Genomic DNA, 21,972 nt, shown 5'->3' with positions numbered 1-21,972 from the left:
CACACCTGCTTTAAAGGTCCAGTGTGTAATAATTGGCAAAATCTAAATATACTACTCATGAATATATTTGTGTAAGTATAAAATCGCTATAAATAAAAGATTTTTGGTTTTCGTAGCCTTATAATTCTTCTTTTATATATACATATAGGCTACACTTGCTTAGAGAGTGTCGCCATCTTGCGCCACCATGTTTGTACGGCAGCCCGAATGGAAAATCCAGCCAGCCAGAGAGTGCTTCTCGCAAGTTTTTTTGTCCTCAGAGGCCACCATCAGTTTGCAGATGGGAGGGGTGCAAACTAGAATCTGAACGCTAGATATCACAGTTTTACCCCCATTTTACACACTGGACCTTTAAAACCACAATTGATTGGTCTCACCTCCCTACTTCATCTCCAAATAAACAGGTGTGTGCATTGTGTTTTATCCAATCGACACACAGGTCAGTTGTCGATGTGCTTGTGTGTATCTGTGTGAGTCATTGTGTTGCACACAGCACTACAGTGAAATCAGGCTTCAGGTTCATCTGAATTAGTAAAGTATTGGGTTCTTGATGGCCCTGAATGCATCTTGTGTGTGTCCACTGGTGAGACACATGTTCCTTCCATCCAAGTCTGACTATGATGTTAAAAAAAAAAAATCTAAATCTCCAAAGTTTAGTTTGGAAAAAGCCCCAGTTGGAATTTCTGAAGTTTTTGGCTTTAATCAGCAGATTTCTGGCCAACATAGAATTAAAGTGCAAAGTCCATTTCACTTTGATTTCCATCATTAATATTGCAGGGTCACCCTTTGGGGACATACTGAAATAGTTTTCTGTGGAAATCTTTACTGTAATTACAGTTTGGCAGTTATGAAGCTTTGTTGATCATAAAATAGATTTGTACAGCCACAAACAGCCAGTAGCACCAATAATGTGGCTTTTAACAAATATCACCACAGGATTGTTCCAGACACACACATCACTGTTCCCCACAACACACTCAGCATCTCTGGAACCAGGATGTTTTCAGTGTGTGACTGTATCTCCAGCAGGTTAGACCAACATTCCTGTGGAGTGTCTGTGAAATGTGTACACACAGAGAGACGTCCACTTTACACCACCACACCTGACAGACCAGCTGCTGACTGTGTGTGTGTGTGTGTGTATGCAGTGTTGTGCCTTAACGCGTTCAATGAACGATCATTCATGAACTCGTTCATATTTTGGGTGAACGTGAACTGAACGTACTGTATTTCCGCTTGATGAACGTTAATGTGAACGGCGCTCTCTCAACATATGACTTCGTTCAGGAGTTTGCCAGGTTTCCATAGAGTCTTCGGGGCAAAAACCAGCTAAAACACACTGTAAACAGGCGTTAATATGTAGCGGGAAAAACCAGCCAATCTGGCAACAGCTATCATCTGTTTGGATCAGCGGCACATGGAAGAGGTGGAGTGATACAGCGCCTGTCTGTATGGGGGAATACTGACCCAGTTGGTTAGTACCAGATAAACGAGGGTTCGAGAGGGAAGTCCAAGTCATTTGGCATATTTGAGAATTTTATAAAATAGTAACGCAATAGACACTTTTCCTGGTAATTACTTTCATCACGTTGTAACTTAGTTACTTTTGGGGAAAGTAAAGTAGTAACTATAACTAATACTACTGGTTAAAACTGCTAAAATAATAGCTGTCTGTGGTTCGATATGGGCTGAGGCAATAATTTTGAAAAATAATATCTTATAGCAACATATTGGAGAAAAAAAGAAAAGAAAAAAGATCTATGAAATAGTTCAGTTTTGGAACCTTGAACTAACTTAGTTCAAAATTTTGAATTATGAACTGAACTAGTTCACTTTTAAATTTGTAGAAATGTAGAAAGTGAACTTTCCCAACACTGTATGTGTATGTGTGTGAGAACTGTTTACAGCCACCAAGACGAGACAGAACAACTGAATTTCATCAGATTCTCTGCTCTCTTTGAATCAGAGCCGCTCTCTGTGGCCTCACCATCCGCCCCGAGATAATTCAATAACCTCTGCAAATGAGCTGTGTGTGCGTGCGGGGGTGTTTGTGTGTGTACGTGTGCGTGTGTGTGTGTATGCGTGTGCTTGCGCTGCCTTAGCTGTCATTTTCAGGTCAATCAGAGGTGATAATAATGATCATTACTCTAATTATTAAATTTGGAAGACATGACTCACCCAATGATTATCTGTTTCCACTGGGGCTCTCGCTGTGTATGTGTGTGTGTGTGTGTGTGTTCGCCACTGCCCCCGTGCTAAATTGGTCACCACACTCTGCCATGTCTCCCTCCTGGAGCAGCTTCAAAGCAAGCAGATGTGTGTGTTTAGCCTCTGATGTATAGCACTCCAGCCCCCTAGCATGCATTCAAAAGCTACTGGGTCACTCTGTTGACTGCGTGTCTCTGTACCCAGCATGCATCTGGCATGGGCATTAACAGCAAAGCAGACATTTAGCGTAGTGACTTAACAGAGTGCCCGTTAGTGCATATTGAGTTGTGAATAGTGTTTGTGTGTGTGTGTGTGTGTGTGTGTGTGTAGCGAGCGAGGGCACAGATGAAGTGATCAAGTCGACAGCTTGCCGAGCTGTGATTGTCACTGATCTCCCCCTCTGTCCTCAGGACAAACAGTGCCATCTGCCACGGGCAACGCCAGCTTGGCACACCCCACCCAGGCTAAACAAGAGAGGGCAGGGGAGCGAGGAACAGTTTAATACAAGATACAAGGTCTCAGTGTGAGAGGGGTCGCTGTCCCTCTGCACTTGAGGGAGGGTTTTTTTTAATGGTCCAACAGGTTTCATGAACAATGTGCAGGAATCTGCCCATTTTCAGATCTTTGTGTGTGAGTGTGTGTGTGTTCATGTAGATAACCTTTGGTACAGGCTTGTTTTCACTCATCTGAAACTTCATTTAAAGGGACATTGTGTAACTTCTCCTGTTATCTATTCACGAAAATCGATTATTTGGTTCATAAGTCTGTTTTTCATTAATCAGTAATCCCCCCATCAACAAACTGAAGTGTTCCTTCCAGCTCTGAATTAGCCGTTCATATCATTCATATCTACATGGAGCGGGTAAGCTCGGTGCTGCTGCCATGTGGTGTCGCCATGTTTTTACGTTCAGTGGCAGCATGACGGTAGGAAACCACGGAAACTCATCGGAGACACCGGAGCTGTCGGCTCAGGTCGAGGTGGTGTCACCGTGGTAACGCAGTGAGGAGGAATGGAGCGTTACACTGATGCTGCATTCATGTGCAGTCGGGCAGTCGGGCAGACGGCCGTCGGTAACAAACCAGATGTCATTTTAGTCACAGAAGTCGAGAGAAAGCCGGTAAAACGTGGGTCAGGTAAACAATACGACATTGCCATGACAACATATTGTCACATGTATTGTTTTGCCTCGTGCTGACGGACCACTTGTTGACATAGAGGCTTGTTTATGCCGTTACATGCAGCGGCTGTCGTCCATCTGCCGTCTGCCCAATTTCACGTGAATGCAGCATGAAAAATATGATTGAGTTGCTTGTGATAAACAACCGCAGCGCGAGATGGGAGTAATTCCTACACAATGTACCTTTAATCTCATCGATGCTTGAAGTGCTAAATACATAATTAAATGTGTTTATTTTTCTACCAGTTTTAATTTCATGAGAATTGGATCACTGGAGAAAAAATGAGAGATTTTATGCATAAAATCAACATTTCCAAAAAAACCTGCTCAGTCATAGTTTCTTTGATCCGTCTGATTCATGATTCATGAAAATGTTCTGTGTCCTTCAGGTCCTCCAGCACCACCATGCGGTCCACGAGATCTCCTACATTGCCAAGGACATCACGGACCACCGCGCCTTCGGCTACGTCTGCGGGAAGGAGGGGAACCACCGCTTTGTGGCGATCAAGACGGCACAGTCGGTGGGTGTCTGTAAAGACGTGTGTGTGTGTGTGTGTGTGTGTGTGTGTGTGTGTACCTTTGAGTGCTGTACATGTGTTTTTTCTCCCACGCACCCTTTGTGTGTAGGTTAATGTACCATCAGGGTCCCTCCTCAGTAGCACAGACCTCTTGACATTTAGATAAGGACCCTTCAACAGCAGCTTTGTGCTCTTCATCAAACAAGCTGTTTACACTGTAGGACTCAAGCTGTGTGTGTGTGTGTGTGTGTGTGTGTGTGTGTGTGTGTGTGTGTGTGTGTGTGTGTGTGTGTGTGTGTGTGTGTGTGTGTGTGTGTGTGTGTGTGTGTGTGTGTGTGTGTGTGTGTGTGTGTGTGTGTGTGTGTGTGTGTGTGTTCAAGATTCATGTTCAGTCCTGCAGCAACATACTCTATATGATATTGACCCCCCTCTCCTGCACCTGTTCTGGTTGTTGCTGCTGCTGTTGTGTCCATGGGCCCGGCTTGTTTAGTCTGGATCCAGCTGGCTCTCTCTGTAGCCGTATTGATTTCCCATAGTGAGTCGATGAGGGTTTGAGTGTGTGTCACCAGCTTTAATGGCATATCCATCCTCCTAGGGCCATGAACCATGGCTCTTTGACTTAGACAGATACACACAGACGCATCCCCTCACACACACACCCATCAGGGTTTAACTCACCATACACACCACCTCCAAAACAAAAAAACACAGATACCCCCTGCCTTACAGCTTAGCACAGGGCCAAGTTCTCACCTGTCCACTAAGATGTCATTTAACTGACAAGTGCCTATGGAAAGGTCGCAATTATAGTTTAGTCCCATTTTCAGTGTTTGAAACAGCCATCAGTGACACGCAGACTATTAGATGTGGAGCAGACAATGAGAGGGGTGGAGGCAGAGAGCTTATGGGCAGAGGCTGATGCTGTAATTGGAAAGTAACCACTTTGATGTGAATTAACAAAGCGTCTCTGTCGTCATGAAGACTCAGACTTAAGGTTGTTCCGAAAAGGCCAATTTAGGGGGAACATTCAAAAGTAATTGGCTTACTTCTAAAACTCAAAGTCTGAGCACAAGAAAGACATGTTTTATTTGGCAAGTTTTAGAGCAGAGAGAAGTCCGCTAATTGCATAGGAACGGATTTTAGAGTCGGTCTTTGTTGAGACTTTTTTTTTTTTTTTAAGAAAAGTTGTAATTAATAAGAGAAGGTCGATTCTTTACAAGAATATCCTTGTACTAATTTGTAGAGAAGAGTTCAGAGAAACCATGTAGGGTTGTCCCAGAGGAAACATAAAGGTATTTTTAATGAAATAATCGCATCGGGCATTATGATGTTTTTCATTTTGGTCTCTCTGAAAAAATCTATGAGAAAATCATTACAACAAGACAACAATAACATCAAGAGAAAAAATAGGTAAAGTGATGGTGTGGATATGTGGGGTGAAGTAGTGAGCACTGATGATGCTGATAGAAAGTTCAGCCTAATAGATTCAAGCACTTATAAAAAAAAATCTAGTTTGCAGCAATTTAGGAAGCATATTTGTGGGCAGGGCCAGGCCTATAAATAATGTGATAATATATAGGTTTTGTCACAATACACAACATACTGTGTATCTCAATATTTTAAAACGTACAATTTAACCCTTTGCCGGCTAAACGGTACCAGACAAGCTCATGTGTCTGATTTGAAACTTTCTGGCAGGATTGTTGTGTGATCATTGCTGTAATCATTATATCATAGTGACATTGGTAAAGAAGATTCAATATGTATAGAAGTAAATTCAGGAACATCATTGAGATGCTCCCCCACCCCCACCAACAACCAAGCTATGATTGAATCAGAGTAGAGAAACCCTGATCAGTGCAGATTTAAATAGCACAGTGTCTACACTAAAAGTCCTCAGCCCTTCTTTTTGTTGAAATCATTTGTCATCGTTGCCTGAGGCTCTGAATTAGTCATCTAATTCTAGAGTGATGTACTCAGGTTATCTCATCTCGGTGGCCACTCCTCTTACATCATCCTCGAAGTTTTTCTGCATTTACATTCTTTTTGGATCCGTCGCCTGTCTCAGTCCTCTACGTCTTCTCCTACCGCGTGGTTCCAACAGAGGAGAATGTCAGAGAGACAGAAAGAAAAGATGGAGATTAGAGCTCGTGTTGTCAAATAGACAGAGAGGATCTGAGTCTGACAGAGTGACAGTATGTTTCACTGTTGGCTCAGCAGGAGCCACCGTTTACGCCAGTGTGTGTGTTCATAGCCCGATGCAGCCGAGGACGTCTTGCAGAAGAGACTAAAATAGATCCACTTCATGCACAGAGTCTGTGAACTCTGGCTGCACTTCGCGCAGCTCCGGTCAATAATTGATTAGGTCTGAAACACCATTGTACTTTGAGACTCTTTGCTGTTGTGCTGTGACAGTAGTTATAAGTTGCGAGACATCTAACCGGTTTGTTGTCGGTGCTTTTGACAAGAGGGTGTAACAAGGTACGGAGCAGGGCCAGAATCTGCTCTCGTCACTGTCTGAACCAGACGAGACAAGGAAGAGTCAGGAGTCAGATGTGAGTGTGGAGAGAGAGAGAGAGGAGGAGAGAGTAGTTTTAGTTGCAGCACTCATGCCACAACTTAAAGGAGACATATTCTGCCCCTTTTCCACAAATTAAAATAGTTCCCAGGTGTCTTAAAGACATGTCTGTGACATGCTTTGGTCAAAATCCCCCAAGGATCAAACATCACAGATCTTTTCATCCTCTCCAAACAGCCCTGTTCAGAACGGCTGGTTTCAGTGCCTGTCCCTTTAAATGCAATGAACCACTGCTTGCCCCGCCCCTTCTACCGGTCCCAGGTAGGGGTGGGGTTATGCAAATTTGAATCCTAGTTACATCACTGGAAGACAACTGAGGGAACAGCTCATAAAACCACATGGATTTTAACCTAGGGAGTCTGAAATTACTGGTTTTTTTTGTCAATTCTCATATTTTGGCGGCCGGAAGGCAAAACAAACACCCAAATATATGTTAAAGAGCCTTCAAAAAGTCATATTTCCATGATATGTCCCCTTTAAAGGTTTTGCACAGCAAGTCCTTTTTTTTTTTTTCAAATGTGTTTTTCTAATCTTCACCTGACAGAAAACGTTACACGCAGACTCCTTACACACTGAGTCTGATGCATTTTATGACTGTGCGTTTTTATTTTATTTTCTGTGCCAAACTTTGAAAAGGGAGACAAAAGTGGTCAAGCAGTTAGGATGATTTTGTGGTCCTCTCACTTATGGAAAAATAAAAAGAGAAAGTTTGATGGTTTATTATCTCTCTGGAGCCACGCATTAAAAAGAAGACGATCAATTTCCATGATCCTAAACAGCGGCTGGCAGTATGTCCAGGACACACACACACACACACACACAGGCAGCTCAGCAGGGATCTAACAGCCTCCAAACACTGATGTGAGTGGTCAGAATCAGAAAGGCTTTTTACAGATGCGAAAAACACAGAAAATCGAACCTGTTCTGAAAAGTTTAATGACAGATGAAAGTTTCAAAGTCAGATTATAAAGATCGACACAACATGAGGTCAGATCTATTTTATAAACGTGCAGCAAAAAAGACAGACTCGGTGTGCAAAGGCTTTAAAGTCGCAATGTTTTTCCTTTTTTTTTTTTTTAAAGTGTTTATTTTTTAGACAAATCACACAAGACATGTGTGGTAATAACAGGAGTTAAAGACAAACAAAACAAAACAAAATCATACAAAACAATACAAGTCACAATGTTAATCGGCACGTGGAATAAGCATGGACATAACTTGTGATCAACTCTGAGTGTGTGTGTGGTGTTAGGACGATGGCTGACGTGTCCTTGTCCGTCCTAGGCCGAGCCCGTGATCCTGGACCTGCGGGACCTGTTCCAGCTCATCTATGAGATAAAGCAGAGGGAGGAGATGGAGAAGAAGGCTCAGAAAGACAAGCAGTGTGAGCAGGCTGTCTACCAGGTACACCTACCAGCTCACTGTCACTCTCTCTTTAATCATCCGCCATAAGTGCGATGAGCTTCATCTGGGAGAGCCTTTGACGCTCGAGTCAAGTAAGACTTGAAAACACATCAAAGTGAGTGAGTGACGGATGGAGCGCCCACTCTCAGGTTTCATCAATGGCACCATCTGTCCATTGTGCTTGATTCACCTTATTCTGCCCTGTCGTCTCTGCTGGTTAATTTCTCTCTCTCTCTCTGTCTGATGATTGCCAAATGATTATCTGAACGCGAGGAAGCCGCTGTGTCTTGCTGTGCTTTCCGCCTACTCTTTTTCTACTCCTCCAGCTTAACTCCCCGCCTCTTCCCTCTCTCCTGTCGTCTCCCCCTCTGTTCCTCTCTCCCCTCCCCCGTTTGATCTCTCCCACTCTTTTTTCCTGCCGCCGCCGCCGCCGCCGCTCATCCCCGCAGACAATACTGGAGGAGGATCTGGAGGACCCGGTCTACCAGGTAACTTCCTGACCAATCACATTGCTGCTTCCACCTGCTTTCGTTTCGAGCCAGTCAGCTTGCTCCTCTCTGTGTGCACTGTGGGGAGACAGCCCCCCCTGTTTGGTTTACTGTGACGGTCCAGTCCAGTTTTGGAGGGTCAGATGTACGCAGATGTGTATGTGTGTGTGTGTGTGTGTGTGTGTGTGTGAGGTGTCGTCTACAGTGGTAGACGATGGGATCTGTGTGTGCGACCGTGCGTCCGTGTGCATGTCTGCCAGTTTGGTGCGTGATTAGCCGAAAAGACGTATTAGTTTTCTCAGCTGCTGCGGGAATTTTTGCTGCTTAAATTCTCCTCCGTGTGTCACGGCGGTCTGTTCTTCAGCTGCTTTTTAATGAGAGCCTATTGACAATGCTGTTTGACTAATCACCTCTGCAATTTCACCACTTTTCTCTCTCTATTTCTTCATCTGCCAATTTCTCTCCCGCCTCCTGTTTTTTCTCTTACCCCTCTGCTGCTGACGTTGTAGTACATTGTGTTTGAGGCGGGACACGAGCCCATCCGCGACCAATCAGAAGAGAGCATTTATCAGGTACCCACAAGCTTGTCCTGTCTTGAGTTATGTCATCATCTTGAGATTTTAATCTTTCACTTGGCGGCCAGTAGGCAGCAGCAGCTACAGTACATCCTTTTCCTTAACAGGAGAAATGTATTGTGGCCTGCTCATAGATGTAATGGCTTCTGGTTTTTACACATAAAATATAGATACAGGGAATAATAATGATAAGACAGTGAGAATCAGAGGCAAACAAGCAGCCAACACTCTCTGGAGGGCCTCGACAGCCAAAGCTAGCTCCCCCAGGGAGAGCAGCCTTCCTCAGGGCGCTCTCCTCTGAGGTGCGGGTAGACCTCCGAGGGATGGAGAAGGGGGAGGGTGCTGTGCTTCGAGGCGGGGATATGGAGGTTATTCCTGGCCTGTGTGCAAGGCGGACCCCTCCTCTTTTCTCTCGCCTCCCCTCCCTCTCTTTTTCCCGAGGAGATGAAAGAAAGTGGGGGAAAGAAAGATTAATCACCAGCCTCTCGTTTGATCTTTAAATAAAATGGATTGAAAATAGAAAAGAGCGCTGGCGCGTGCACAAACATTCGCGAGCAGAGGAATGCACACACAGATACACATACAAACAACCCCCCCCTTCGCCTGCCGCCCTCCTCCACAAACACACACACACACACATCAGGCATAAGAAACGTGAGCCTCAGCCAGCCTCCAGCCACAGAGGAACTAATGTATGAATAAAGATGGCAGCTTCTGGAAATAAACATGTGAAAGAAGTAAACAAGACGTGGAGAGGGGGAGAAAGAATGGGACAGACTGCACTAGACAGAGATCCACATTCTTCATCAGCGCTGTTTTTCATTTCAGTCTGATTAGGGCACGTCACAAGAAGAAACTTTATCTCACACCTCGTGTCACTTTAGGAAAAAAAACCAAAAACCCATCCCAGAATTTCTTACATATCAGCATCTTGATCTCAGTGCTCATTGTTTCTTCTCATTGCACACACTGTCAGGTCCATCAGCCTGTGTCACATAGATATTACATGTCTCCATGTGTGTGACAACCTGAGTTATTACATGTCTGCGGCTCTGATAAGCAGCAGCCTCATCCATTCTTTATTAGGGAGAAAGCGGGAAAGTGGGACCATCACCGCGCCGACGCTCCACTGATCACTACTCCACATGCTCCAGATTTTAATTCTGATTAACCTTCACTCCACTTCACTTCACTTTCAACTCACGACCACATATGTGGTATGGAGCACAAACATCAATATCAATAATCAAACATAGCAAGAGGCGGGGTGTCGTTTAGCTCAGTTGGTAGAGCAGGCGCCCCATGTACAGAGGCTGCAGTCCGTATCGAATCCTGATTCGGGCGGCCCTTTGCTGCAGGTCATTCCCCCTCTCTCTGCCTCCCATTTCCTGTCTGTCTCAACTGTACTGTTTATTAAAGGCAAAAAGCCCCAAAAATATATATATTTAAAAAAAACGTACGAATACGAAAACTTTATTATCCACAGAGTGGAAATTCCTCTTTCATAGCAAGAGGGAAGGCTCTGAGATATATTATATACATGCCTGTCCAAGAAAAGTGTCACCACCTTGATTTAACTAAGCCAATAGGTAAGAACCTCCCATTGGATAATTACTGTATGGATCACTATGTTTCAGCTGGCAACAAGTTATTTAACCCTAACTGATGCAGTCTCATTTCTCAAACAACCATGTCAGAAGACACATCCTGTGGTCGTGGAAAAGATGTTAATCTGTTTCAGAAGGGTCAAATTATTAGCATCAAGCAAATAAAACATGGAAGGAGATTGCAGAAACTACTAAAATTGGGTTAAGAACTGTCCAATGCAATATTAAAAACCCTATTGAGAATCTTTGGGATGTGCTGGAGAAGACTTTGCACAGAGGTCCGACTCTTGGCGAAAAAAGAATGCAACTCTGGACGGCTTGGAAATAAATGTTGTGACATTGAAGAAGCTTATTTGAAACGATGCCACAGGGAATGCGTGCTGTAATCAAAGCTAAAGGAGGTCCAATGAAATATTAGAGTGTGTGACTTTTTGTTTTGGACGGGCAGTGTATATGTATATATCACTTAAACACAGGAAGGACGCTCTTCGAAAAGGCAGCTAACTTATAAATAACTTTTAGTTCATCAGCTTGTAGTAATAAAATTAGTTTAAACATAGATACGTAGGCGATACACATAATACTTTGGCAGATATTTTTCTCTGAAATTCATTATACTCTTATTCTTATACTCAAACAACACACACAGATAGCAGGTCAGGCTCCAGAGTTGTGTTGGCTCCCAGTTTGTTGTAACAGTGATGTGTGCAGACTGTCTGATGGTGACCAGAGGTAACAGGCTCTCCTGGCCGCTTGTGTAGGTTCCCACCAGTCAGCAGAAGGAGGGGGTCTATGACGTCCCAAAGCGACACCCAGTGAGTGACCGCGTGTTTGCCTGTGTCCGACGCCCCTCCACCCCTCCTCCTCCTCCCCCACCTCGGCCTGCCTCCCCCTCTCAGACAAACCTCTCAGCTGTCACACCTGAGCCCTCCACCCTCTCTCTCTCCGTTCTGAGCCTTGTGTCGCTCCAATTCTGCATTGATTCCACTTCCTGTTAATCTCCCACACAGTGACCCAGTGTGTGTGTGTCTGTGTGATCCCCCCCACCCACACACACCCCCCTGAGAGGTTTGCTGGGACCCAGTGCTCTTGTGCAGTGTGCTGTGCTCCTCTTCTGCTTGTGCTGTAGTGGCTGGTGCCCTTCTCCTCATGCTCCGTGGTGCCTGCTCCTCTTGGTTAAATGGGATGCTATATATATATGTGTGTGTGTGTGTTGTATGTGTGTGTCATGTCAGTTTGCTCGATGAAGCATGCCAGGCTGTGGTTTGCAAAGTGTTGTGTTGGATCCAGTAAAAAAAAGAAACCTGCATGACCTTATCACAGATTGCGTGGAGACACATTTTTTTCACTGTCACATGGATATAAATTATATGAGTGACTATAAATGTGCATGGCCTCATGTTTTTAAATCTACACCTCAGGATGTCAGAGAGTTTTTTTTCACACTGTTCATGCATATAAGTGAGTGTTTGCAGGGGGAATCTATATCACTGTTTATGTGTGGGTGTGTATGAGCGAGCGTGTGTGTGTGTGTGCGTGTATTTGTAAGCGCTTGTTATTGGCTCACACTGCCAGTGGTTATAATGAAAGATGACCTTGACCACTGTCAGGCTGCACTATAACTCAGCTGCTCTTTATCTGCCTATAAAGATGCTTGTTATATTGCCGCCTGGTTCAATCTGCTAAAATCCTCACACTTACAATAAGCAGGTCCTGTTGTGTGTGTGTGTGTGTGTATGTGTGTGTCAACACTTCATCTCATGTTGGTGCTGTGTGGATCTGTATTCCCTCATTCCAACCAGAGCCCACCATCTCTGCATACTCCCCCCTGCAGTGGGGGCTTTTATCATTTAAACGCTAAAACTGGACTCCCCCATCATGCCACTGCTGGCAGTCAGAATCCCACTCTATTTTGGTAGGCCGGGAATCAGTCTCACGGTTTTCTGGCTGCATTTTTATCCCCGGCTTTGGTAAGAAGCTTACAGGCACCGTAGTATTTCTGTTCCTTCCTCACCCAACCCACAACACATGCTGCTATTTGGATTGCTTCTGTGTTGGCCGGTGTCTCGACGTGAACAAATCCAATATTTCTCTCTTGTTGTGCAACCAATTGGACCAGTCGTCCATTCAGGTTTGAATACAGCGAATTCAAGTCTTTCTGGCTTCCCAGTCAATCAGAGGGAGTAAATATAACCCGGGATCACACAAATGTAAATGGATCATAGAAATTTGAGAAATTCTTTTGTGGCAGACGCTTGTTATGCAGTTTGGGAGGTAATTTAATTTAGCTTTAAGATGAATCCAGACACACACAGAGACGACGGACGCCGCTGCTGCTGCTCTCTGTCGGTCGAACCTTTTAATGATGTCACAGCAGGTCTTTTCCTTTAAATGTCAAGATGCCGGCGTCTGTTAACTGTAATTTTCCTGCATGTAGAGGAGGGACCTGCACTACAGTGTTACTTCTGCAACACGTCTGTTGCTGGCACTGGAATGTAAATAAAATCCAGTTCTTACACCAATATATTCAATACAACCCACTGATTGTGGCTGAGATATACAGCCTGCGTGTTGAATTAAAGGTGTGGTTTAACTTACTAATGACCTGCTGGAAAGAACACAACAGTTAACATTTTACATTAGAATCAGAATCAGAAAAACAGCATTGGAAATTCATCTTTGATGTGACTCTCAGAAATTGAGAAAACATGGGTAAAAACAACATATTGGATGGAGTGACTATAGAAATATAAATAATAGTAAATAATGCATTAACCTTTATAGTAGAAATAGTCAATGGTAACACAGTTGCTGTCATTAGCCTGGCACCACCAACAACATATGAGACGATAAACAGACATTTAGAACTAAGAGAGAAACAAACAGATGTCTCTTGTGGTTCCTGGTTCGTTTCTTGTCTGTTGTAGGTAACCTTAGCAACATGGCTACAGCTGGCAGCCTGGCTACGGTCCAGAAGAGAAGAAAGAAACAACTGGAAGAGACCCAAGTTGTGCTAGAAACACAGATCTCAGTGCAATGATACAAACACATTGATGAGTAGGTTTTGTTTCCTACTGATGTGGGAGACATTCTGCTGAACGTCAGTGTTGAACCCTCTGAAGTCCTGGAGCTCTCTTCATCTAGGGTTCACTTGTTTCCTCTCTTTTCTTTATCACTCACTTTCTTTGCCTCCTCTGACATCGATGCTCTTTTTCTCAGAGTCACTGCTGTTGTTAGTCTGTCTGGCCAAAGCTACTGATAGTCAGTGAAAGCGAGGCTTATAGGGGACCAGTCTAGATGCTGATGACACCATTTTTCCATGGCCATTACACTGTGCAATCAACATTCACTTTTATAACTATGAATTAAAGCATGATACTATAGTTGTTCATAGCCAGTTTAATATTTATATATTTTCTAATATTTTCTGCCAGCACGGTGTGAACGCTGCAGCTGTACCTGCTGTGAATACTGATCGGACAACGACCACGGGCAGCACTGTTGTTAGTTATGGGGGAATCGGCCTTTATTCCAAAGGAAAGAGCATCATAGTCTTCTCAGCAGACAGACCGTCAGTGCTCAGCAGCATTAGATGAGACCAGTACTGCGTGTGTGTGCACACACACATATTTGTATGGCTATCTTTGTGAGGACACTCATTGACAAGGCAGTGTTTTCCCTAGCCCCTTACCCTAACCTTAACCATCCACAACAAATGCCTAACCTTAACCATTACTCTTAACCTAACTTAAACCTAATTATAATGACCTAGTTATTATAAAGTCTTAACCCTCAAACAGCCCCGGGAAGGGGTCTGTGAAAGTGAGGACCGGCCAAAATGTCCTCACTTTCTCAAAAGGTCCTCACTCTGATGGTTTAAAACTCAAACTGGTCCTCACATGTATAGCTGTACAAGTGTGTACACACACACACACACACACACACACACACACACACACACCTCAGATGAACTGATACCACTGGCAGAGATGTGACCTCCTGTCCACAGCAATCTCTTCTGTTGTTTACTCTGTCGCCTTCTTAAACAATGACAAATCAATAAAATACACACACACACACACACACACACACACACACACACACACACACACACACACACACACAATTGCACCATTTGAATGTACTGAGCTCTTGACCCTGTAAGAACTGAGAGTGTGTTGAATCAACAGACGCCTGTAGGTTGACATATTACCACCAACCAGCCAAACAGATCAACGCCACTCATACATAAATGATGTGGTACGACATGATGATGAGTGAGGCATCACTGTGAGTTAGAAACTACATTTGCCCAGCTCCAAATCTAAATAAAGGTTATTAAAATAACCTGAGTGTGTGTGTATGAGAGAGAGAGAGAGAGACTGAGCAAATGAGTTACAGAGATGAAGAATGTTTATACTCTGGTTGTGTTTTGTTCACAGTTGTGAGTCCGTGCGTGTGTGTGTTTGTGTGGCAGGAGATCAGCAAGTTGCTGTTAATTAAAGGGGCTGCGTTAATTGTATGCAGAACACATGTGCACAGGTAATTACTGTTTCCCTGGAGATGGCTAATTGATAGGTGGCGGCTGCACTGATAAAGATAAAGGACTGGGCGAAGAGATGGCAAGAGCGTTTAATGGGCACAGAGGGATAATTGGCAGGGCAAGTAAGAGAGGGGTGGACAGAGAGAGAGAGTGGAGCTCTCAGCCAATAGGACAGTGGCTAACTGTGTGTCACTCCTGTACAACTGTGGTGTCAGTTTAAATGTAGAAACACATATCAACTTAGCTTTGTTACATTAGCTGGATGGAGACCAATAGAATCATGTCGAACAATAGACAGCATTTCGAGAGCTGATTGGTACAGGGAACATTTTTATTGATCTTTACTTATCAATGAATGATGGCCATACTTCATAAAAGAATATACTCTGCAATATTGTACTGCACCAACCAACCACTCCTGCTTTGTCAGAACAGAGTGCACATTGGTCTGATCATCATTCTGCCGTCAGAGCAGGGGTCTTCAACAGAGGGTCCGTGACCCCTAGGGGGTCCGCGGAAGTACTGCAGGGGGGTCATACATTTTTGGTTGATTAGACAATTTTTTATATTTTTTCGTTTCCACATTTATGGGAAAGGGTCCCTGCCCCACCTGTCCATCAATTTGGGGGTCCTCGGCCTGAAAATACGCTGAAGATCGCTGTGTTAGAGGATTTCTCTTTCACCCAGATGTGTCAGGGATTAAAAAACAACAACTTCTAGACATTTTTATAGTTTCTCAATGGCATGTGTGGCTAAGATATGATACACAGCTTGTTAGCTGGGTAAATTCACTGATAGCTTTGTTTTTTTAAATCATGCATTTACCTGCTGTTACCTGGGTGGAGGTGTGTGTGTGTGTGTGTGTGTGTGTGTGTGTGTGTGTGTGTGTGTGTGTGTGTGTCTGTCTGCCTCTCCATTTGTCTCACACTGTGGTTCCTGACACAGGGGAGCAGGCTTTACAGAAACACAAAGGGGGTTTAAACCCCAGCTCAGGGCTGTAGTTTACTCTTAAGGTAGGGATGATCTTTAAACCTCTGTAAATCTTCACTTGGTCTTTAAGTCTGGGAGGAAGAACCCTTCCCTCTCTTTGTATGTGTGCTTGTGTGTGTGTGTTGGGACTAGAACACCTGCAGACCATCACTTTCCCCTCTTGAATTAGCCTCAATTCATCTCAGTGTCTTCTGTCTCTGTCTGAGTGTATCAACAGAACTAATATGTTTGTGTGTGTGTGTGCGAGCACATTTCCATCCCACCTGCCATCTAACACTGGGGTTGCGATTGCAGAACGGACATCAAAACACCCCCCATCGCCATCATCAGCATCATCATTATCATGGTCAACAAGAACAGCAGCGGGAGAAGCAGCAGCAGCAGCAGCAGCAGCAGCAGCAGGCTGTGGCAGATCTCATAGACTTAGACCTGGGAATGGTGACTCAGGTAAGGAGCTATACAAACATACAGCAAAGCACAGTTCTCTTATTGTCCTCAGGGCTTTTCAACAGGGAATAAAGTGTCCTAAAGGTTACCCATCAGCCCTTTAGGCATCCTGAGATCCCCGCCACGCCACCTCTGTTCTTCCGTAGTCTCGATTTCACCCCCGACTCTTGACCCTTGTCATTTATGAATAAAACATGCAACCTCGCTGTTGCCATAGCAACCAGAGGTAGAGTTGAGCGCCAAGTGTACGGACGCATCCCGCACGTGCACGTGTGCAAAAGAGGGAAGACGTCGGCGACCTCTGCTCAGAGAGGACGCAGAGAAGTCAGGGCTCCGGTCATCTCGCGTGCAAAAACCCGTCTCCCCGAGTTTGGCACATTAATAAAGCATTCATAACACTCCCCGCCACAGCACCACCGCACACTTAAAGAATATTGAGTCAGGTCAAGAGAAAGTGGACAGAAAGTCTATAATTGTCCATCTTCCTGTGCTGTTTGATCACTCGCTCCAGTGGCACTTTTCCTGCGGTTTGCTGGTGGTTTCTGTTTGCTGGACGGAGCCTCCGTAGATAGACTCCAGAGAGCCACTACATTCAGCAGCCACTACGGGAATGTAATGCATTTTTTGGGTCAAGAAATATGTTTGTTAAACTGTGTTTTGAGAATTTAATCCCATGTGTATCCTGTTATCAGTCCCTGTAGATGAACCGTTTTGTGTATCTCGGGTATCAAGCTTATCGTCTTGTTGAGTTGATGTTTATCTGCTATGCTAGACTCTGCAGCAACAATAGTCCACATTACAGCCTCCTATCCTCCTCCTCTCTTTGTTAGAAAGCCTCGCAAAGCCGTCCAGATCTGTAACTGTACAGCGCCATGCTCACAGATCCATTTTCTGATATATGTAAAAAGAACTTTATGGACTACGTGTGACCTACAAGAGTGAATGAGGAGGAAGATATTCTAAGAACATTCATTATCTCTAAAGAAATTATCCACATCCATGATTTATGCAAATCTCTGACCATGTATTCAAGGCTTAAATTCCTTTATCGACTAAAAATAGTTTCCTTCACTTGCCACCGGCCTAAAGATATTATTAATGTGCAAAAAAAGGGGGAAGATACTAAAGCGAAGGATCATGAGGAGACTGTGAAAGGACATAGAATGATACAGAACAAATTCAGATCAGGCTGGTGTCTTTGATAGTTATTCCCTCTGAGGCACTCCACACATCTAATACAAGAGGGAAACATTAATGACTTGTCCATAGGAAAGCTTTGGTACAGTAATGATGCAGGGGGGAGGGGGTGGAAGTCTGTATTTAGAGCAGCTGCTGGAAAGCTTCTTTTATCTGGAGCAGATGACAAAGATTGTGATAACTCTTGGTAGGTATGTCATCATAGTCAATCATTTCATCTCATTATCCCATCTCTCCTCGCCCCTCTGTCACCTCTCTTGCTCGAGTTGCTGCCACAGTGCCGAGGTAAGTGCCACAAAACGTACTGAGCCAGTGTCGTGTTGCATGCAGTGGGTTGATGCATGTTGCACTGGAATGGAAACGGTCTCAGATAACGTAAAAGAAAAAAAGACCGGGACGGTGCTGCGACTGTGTCTGACTGCCGGCATGTGCTCTTTTCTGATTCTCAGAATATCAACCAGTTAGAGATTTTCGGAGACATGTCCACCCCTCCTGACATCACCTCTCCATCCGTGAGTAGCCGCCACACACACACACACACACACACACATTGTTCACGTCGTATTCCAACATTACCAGCTGAGCCGTGTCTCCCCGTTGTTCTTCCTCACACCCTGACCTCCAATCAAAAAAAACAAAAACAAAAAACCCGAGCAGACCCCCGCCTCTCCAGCCAACATCCTCGACCCCTCGCAGGGCCTGCAGCCTCCCACTGAATTGTTTGCTCCCTTCAATCCAGCGTCTGTGCCCTCAGGTAGGACCCCGTTCGTTTTTCAGGTGAAATACACAACTGCTACAAAAGAGGAGGAACGAGCACAGAGAGGGAGAGAGGGGGGGAGTTGAAAGAGGAGACGAAGGGGAGCCTGAGAGTCAGAAGATTTAGAAGCAAAGAAGAGTTTGGGGTGGGGGGTAAATACAGAAAGATGCAATAGAATAGAAATATAGATGAGGGGAGGTTGAGTATGCTGCTAACTTACCTGTGGCTTTTGAGGCAAGTGTGGTCAGAGGGAGAGAAACCAAACGTACTGAGATGATTGTCTCTGCCTCTCCTCCTTTACTCCCCAGTGGTGTAGTCTAATTTTTTGTAGTGGGTTTACTGCTTTTTAGGTGGGTAAACTGTACATACTTGTATCACATTGACTGGTGGTTCTCAAACTTTTGTATGTCAAGGACCCTAAAATTGACACAAATTAGACCACGGACCCCCATTGGACAAAATTTTGAACACCAGAAATACACAATCAATGTACGTGTTTAAATTAGGCGTACATTTTTGAAAGATTATAGAGAAATTTCTGGAAAAAAAATGGTACAATTTCTCCAAAAAAGTTGAAAAGAAATTCTAGGAAAAGTGGTAAAATTTCCACAAAAAAAAAAAGTCAAACAATAATTTCAAAAGAAGTGGTAAAAGTAAAAATAGTAGTAAATGGTAAAAAGAAAAAAAAATTTAATTGAGAAGAAACTGGTAAAATTACTCAAGAATTCTAGAAAAAGTGGTAACATTTTTCAAAATCAAAAAAATTAAAATAATAATTAAAAAAGTGGTAAAATTTCAATAAAAAGTTGAGGACCCCCTTGAACCCTGTCAGCCCTCCCACTTTGAGAACCATTGACATATACTTTAGTTAGATGGTTTTGTTGTACTGGGTATACTGAAATATTGTATCACATACTGTAGACTACACCACTGTTACTCCCCCCTCCTCACCTCTGTGTGTCCGTGTCTCCCCCCCTCTCCTGCTCTCCCTGCAAAATGTCAGTGTTGCGGGGCGGCCGAGGTCGAATGTCAACCTTCTCCGCTGTAGGTAACAACTGGAGGCCGGGAACAGGAGAGGAGCAAGTGTATAATAGAATAAGCTCCTACTGATGAGTTTGAGTGATTTTAATGAGTGTGTTAAGCTCTGCCTTTTCATAATGGCTCTGCCTCACTCTGGAGGTAATTATGAGAGTTCACCATGACCATTAAGAGACACCACATTAGCTGCAGGCAGAAGTGGGGCAGCGCTCTCTGGTGATGCATTGGTGATTATCTTTGTGTGTGTTTGTGTGCAGAGGACTATGGGTAGTTCAATCACTCCTTCTCCTGGTTTCTCTTCTCACTCTCTTACATTATCAACTCAACGGTACAAAATCATTAGGGCTGCCCCCGACCACAGAGTTTCCTAGTCAACTAGTAATCATTACTGCGAGCCATTAGTTGCCTGTTAGTTGCATGTTAATGGTGTTCATTTAATTATTTTAACATGTTTTGGGAAGCATCAGAGCTGAGAATGTTAGAATCACGTTGGTAATGCTGTCATACTTTACAGAGAAACACCACTGTAAAAGCCCATAAAAGGGAAGAGAGGTCAAGTCCAGCAACATCTGTCATAAACAGTACAAATACATAACACTGACACATTTCAGTTTGTTGCCTTCATCCGGCTCAGCACAAAACTTTACAAGCAACACAGGGCTTTTACAAAGACGAATTGGTCATATAAAGCTACTTAACAGCTGACCAACCAATCATTCTGCAAGCTCCATTGACTGATGTGAATGTGTTTTCTGTTGATTGAAATTGAAGTTTATTTATGGATAGACCCTTGGGATGAACAACCATCTCATTTTCGTACATGCAACCACCAGTCACAACAACAAACCTAACATATGTAGAGGCTCTGCTCCCAAAACCAAAACCCCTCCATCCACCACACTGGTTTTTGATAAAAATTATGTTTGCATGTCACCTTCACTGGGGTCGGCCTTAAAGGGATAGTTCAACATTATGCTACGGAGGCTAATGGGATTTCTTGGTATAGCTCATCAAACTCATCAAATACACAATCCAACAACTCCAAAACGCTCTCATGGACAAGTTGTGACCTGCACATTCACCACGCTATGAGATAATAACGGAAAGTTACGAGACAGAGTTATTTTCTAGGTAAATTCATGCAAAACTGCTAATGCACGTTCCCATTGGGGGCAGTTTTTTGACAAGCAGTCTCTGTATTTCCCTCTAAAACAACTCTGTCTGGTACCGTTCTGTTATTATCTCATAGCGTGGTGAATGTGCAGGTCACAGCTTGTCCACCAGAGCATTTTGGAGTTGTTGGATTGTGTATTTGATGAGTTTGATGAGGGAAACCAAGAAATCCCATTAGCCTCTGTAGCGTAGCTCTGAGCAGCTCGTGGCTGTTCTCTGCCGTTCTAAAACAACTTGTACCGTCAATTAAAGGTAATGAACCTACTTCTAAAACTATAGGGATTATGGCAATGGGCCAATTTGCCAAAATGTTGAACTATCCCTTTAACCCTCTTGAAATGATCCCAGGCTTTGACTCTCCTATGACTCATGAGTAAATATTGTTTACAGAGTGCTGTGAGGCAGAGCTTGTTGCTGCTGTATTTTACCACTAATTGAGCCGTGTTAGATGAACCCAAGATGTTTGGTGACATTATTAATCAGTAAGCACAGGGACCAACCAGTAAATGATGTCTATCCATGTCTGACTGACTGCTATCACTTCCTGTGCAGTTTGATTTTTTTTCCCCTGACACCAACCAGTGAACATGTTACTCTGACCGTCGGGGGGTTGGCTCTAATCTCTAACTATTTGCCACCAGGTTATGTGACAATGGGGGCGGTCCCCCCCGGCCACTGGTCCCAGCAGGCCTTCGCTGCCCAGACACCGTTGGCCTTCGGGGTCCAGTCTCCTTTAGGCCCGGTAGCTCAGGTGCTGCCTGGCGGCCAGCCTCTCATCTGGGGCCAGGCCAACATCTTCCCTGCCACCCAGCAGCAGTGGGCAGCCATGGCAGCCGGAGCCTTCCCCCCCACAGCCTACCTCCCTGCCCAGCCCGTGGGCACCCTGCCCGCTGCCATGTTCCAGACTCTCACCCCCGTCACCACGGTGACCCCGGCCGGTGAGAGCCATTCAGGTGCCGGGGCCGGCGCTTCAGCTCCCTCCCCCTCTGCGTCATCGAGTCCGCAACACGGGGACAGGGGGAAGAAGATGGCCAAGGAGATGTTCAAGGTGGGGGGAGCTGATGAGAACAGGATGGTGTTTTCTTTTCTTTTACAACTTTATTTATCATTTTTCAATATCAAAAACATTGACATCATTGGTTGAACAATTCTTACAAACAGAATTGACTTTTCTACTGAGAAATTTCCACTTGTGTCTTCTCTAAAATGTGTATTAATGACACTAATAAGAAAAAAGCTAATTATTCAACATCAAGCAGAGACACTAGGAG

General features: G+C 44.3%; 1 protein-coding gene across 6 annotated transcripts in view; it reads left to right on the top strand.

Annotated features, from left to right (window-relative positions):
- dab1a (DAB adaptor protein 1a) overlaps positions 1-21,972 on the top strand; it is a 95,815-nt gene that overhangs the window by 64,127 nt on the left and 9,716 nt on the right. For 2 of the 6 annotated variants that reach the window (XM_085773409.1, XM_085773408.1), the window contains exons 5-13: positions 3,776-3,907; positions 7,767-7,886; positions 8,336-8,374; positions 8,884-8,946; positions 11,318-11,371; positions 16,384-16,536; positions 18,183-18,245; positions 18,391-18,487; positions 21,343-21,749. In XM_085773409.1, the coding sequence (XP_085629535.1) occupies positions 3,776-3,907; positions 7,767-7,886; positions 8,336-8,374; positions 8,884-8,946; positions 11,318-11,371; positions 16,384-16,536; positions 18,183-18,245; positions 18,391-18,487; positions 21,343-21,749 (1,128 nt within the window). The remainder of the gene's footprint in view (positions 1-3,775; positions 3,908-7,766; positions 7,887-8,335; positions 8,375-8,883; positions 8,947-11,317; positions 11,372-16,383; positions 16,537-18,182; positions 18,246-18,390; positions 18,488-21,342; positions 21,750-21,972) is intronic. The other 4 variants (XM_085773411.1, XM_085773410.1, XM_085773412.1 and 1 more) reach the window with 4 other exon arrangements.

Source organism: Trachurus japonicus, chromosome 4 (genome assembly GCF_045865225.1).
Source record: "Trachurus japonicus isolate A0001 chromosome 4, Traja_1.0".
Classification (NCBI taxonomy): Eukaryota; Metazoa; Chordata; class Actinopteri; order Carangiformes; family Carangidae; genus Trachurus; species Trachurus japonicus.
This window is presented reverse-complemented; position numbering and strand designations above follow the sequence as displayed.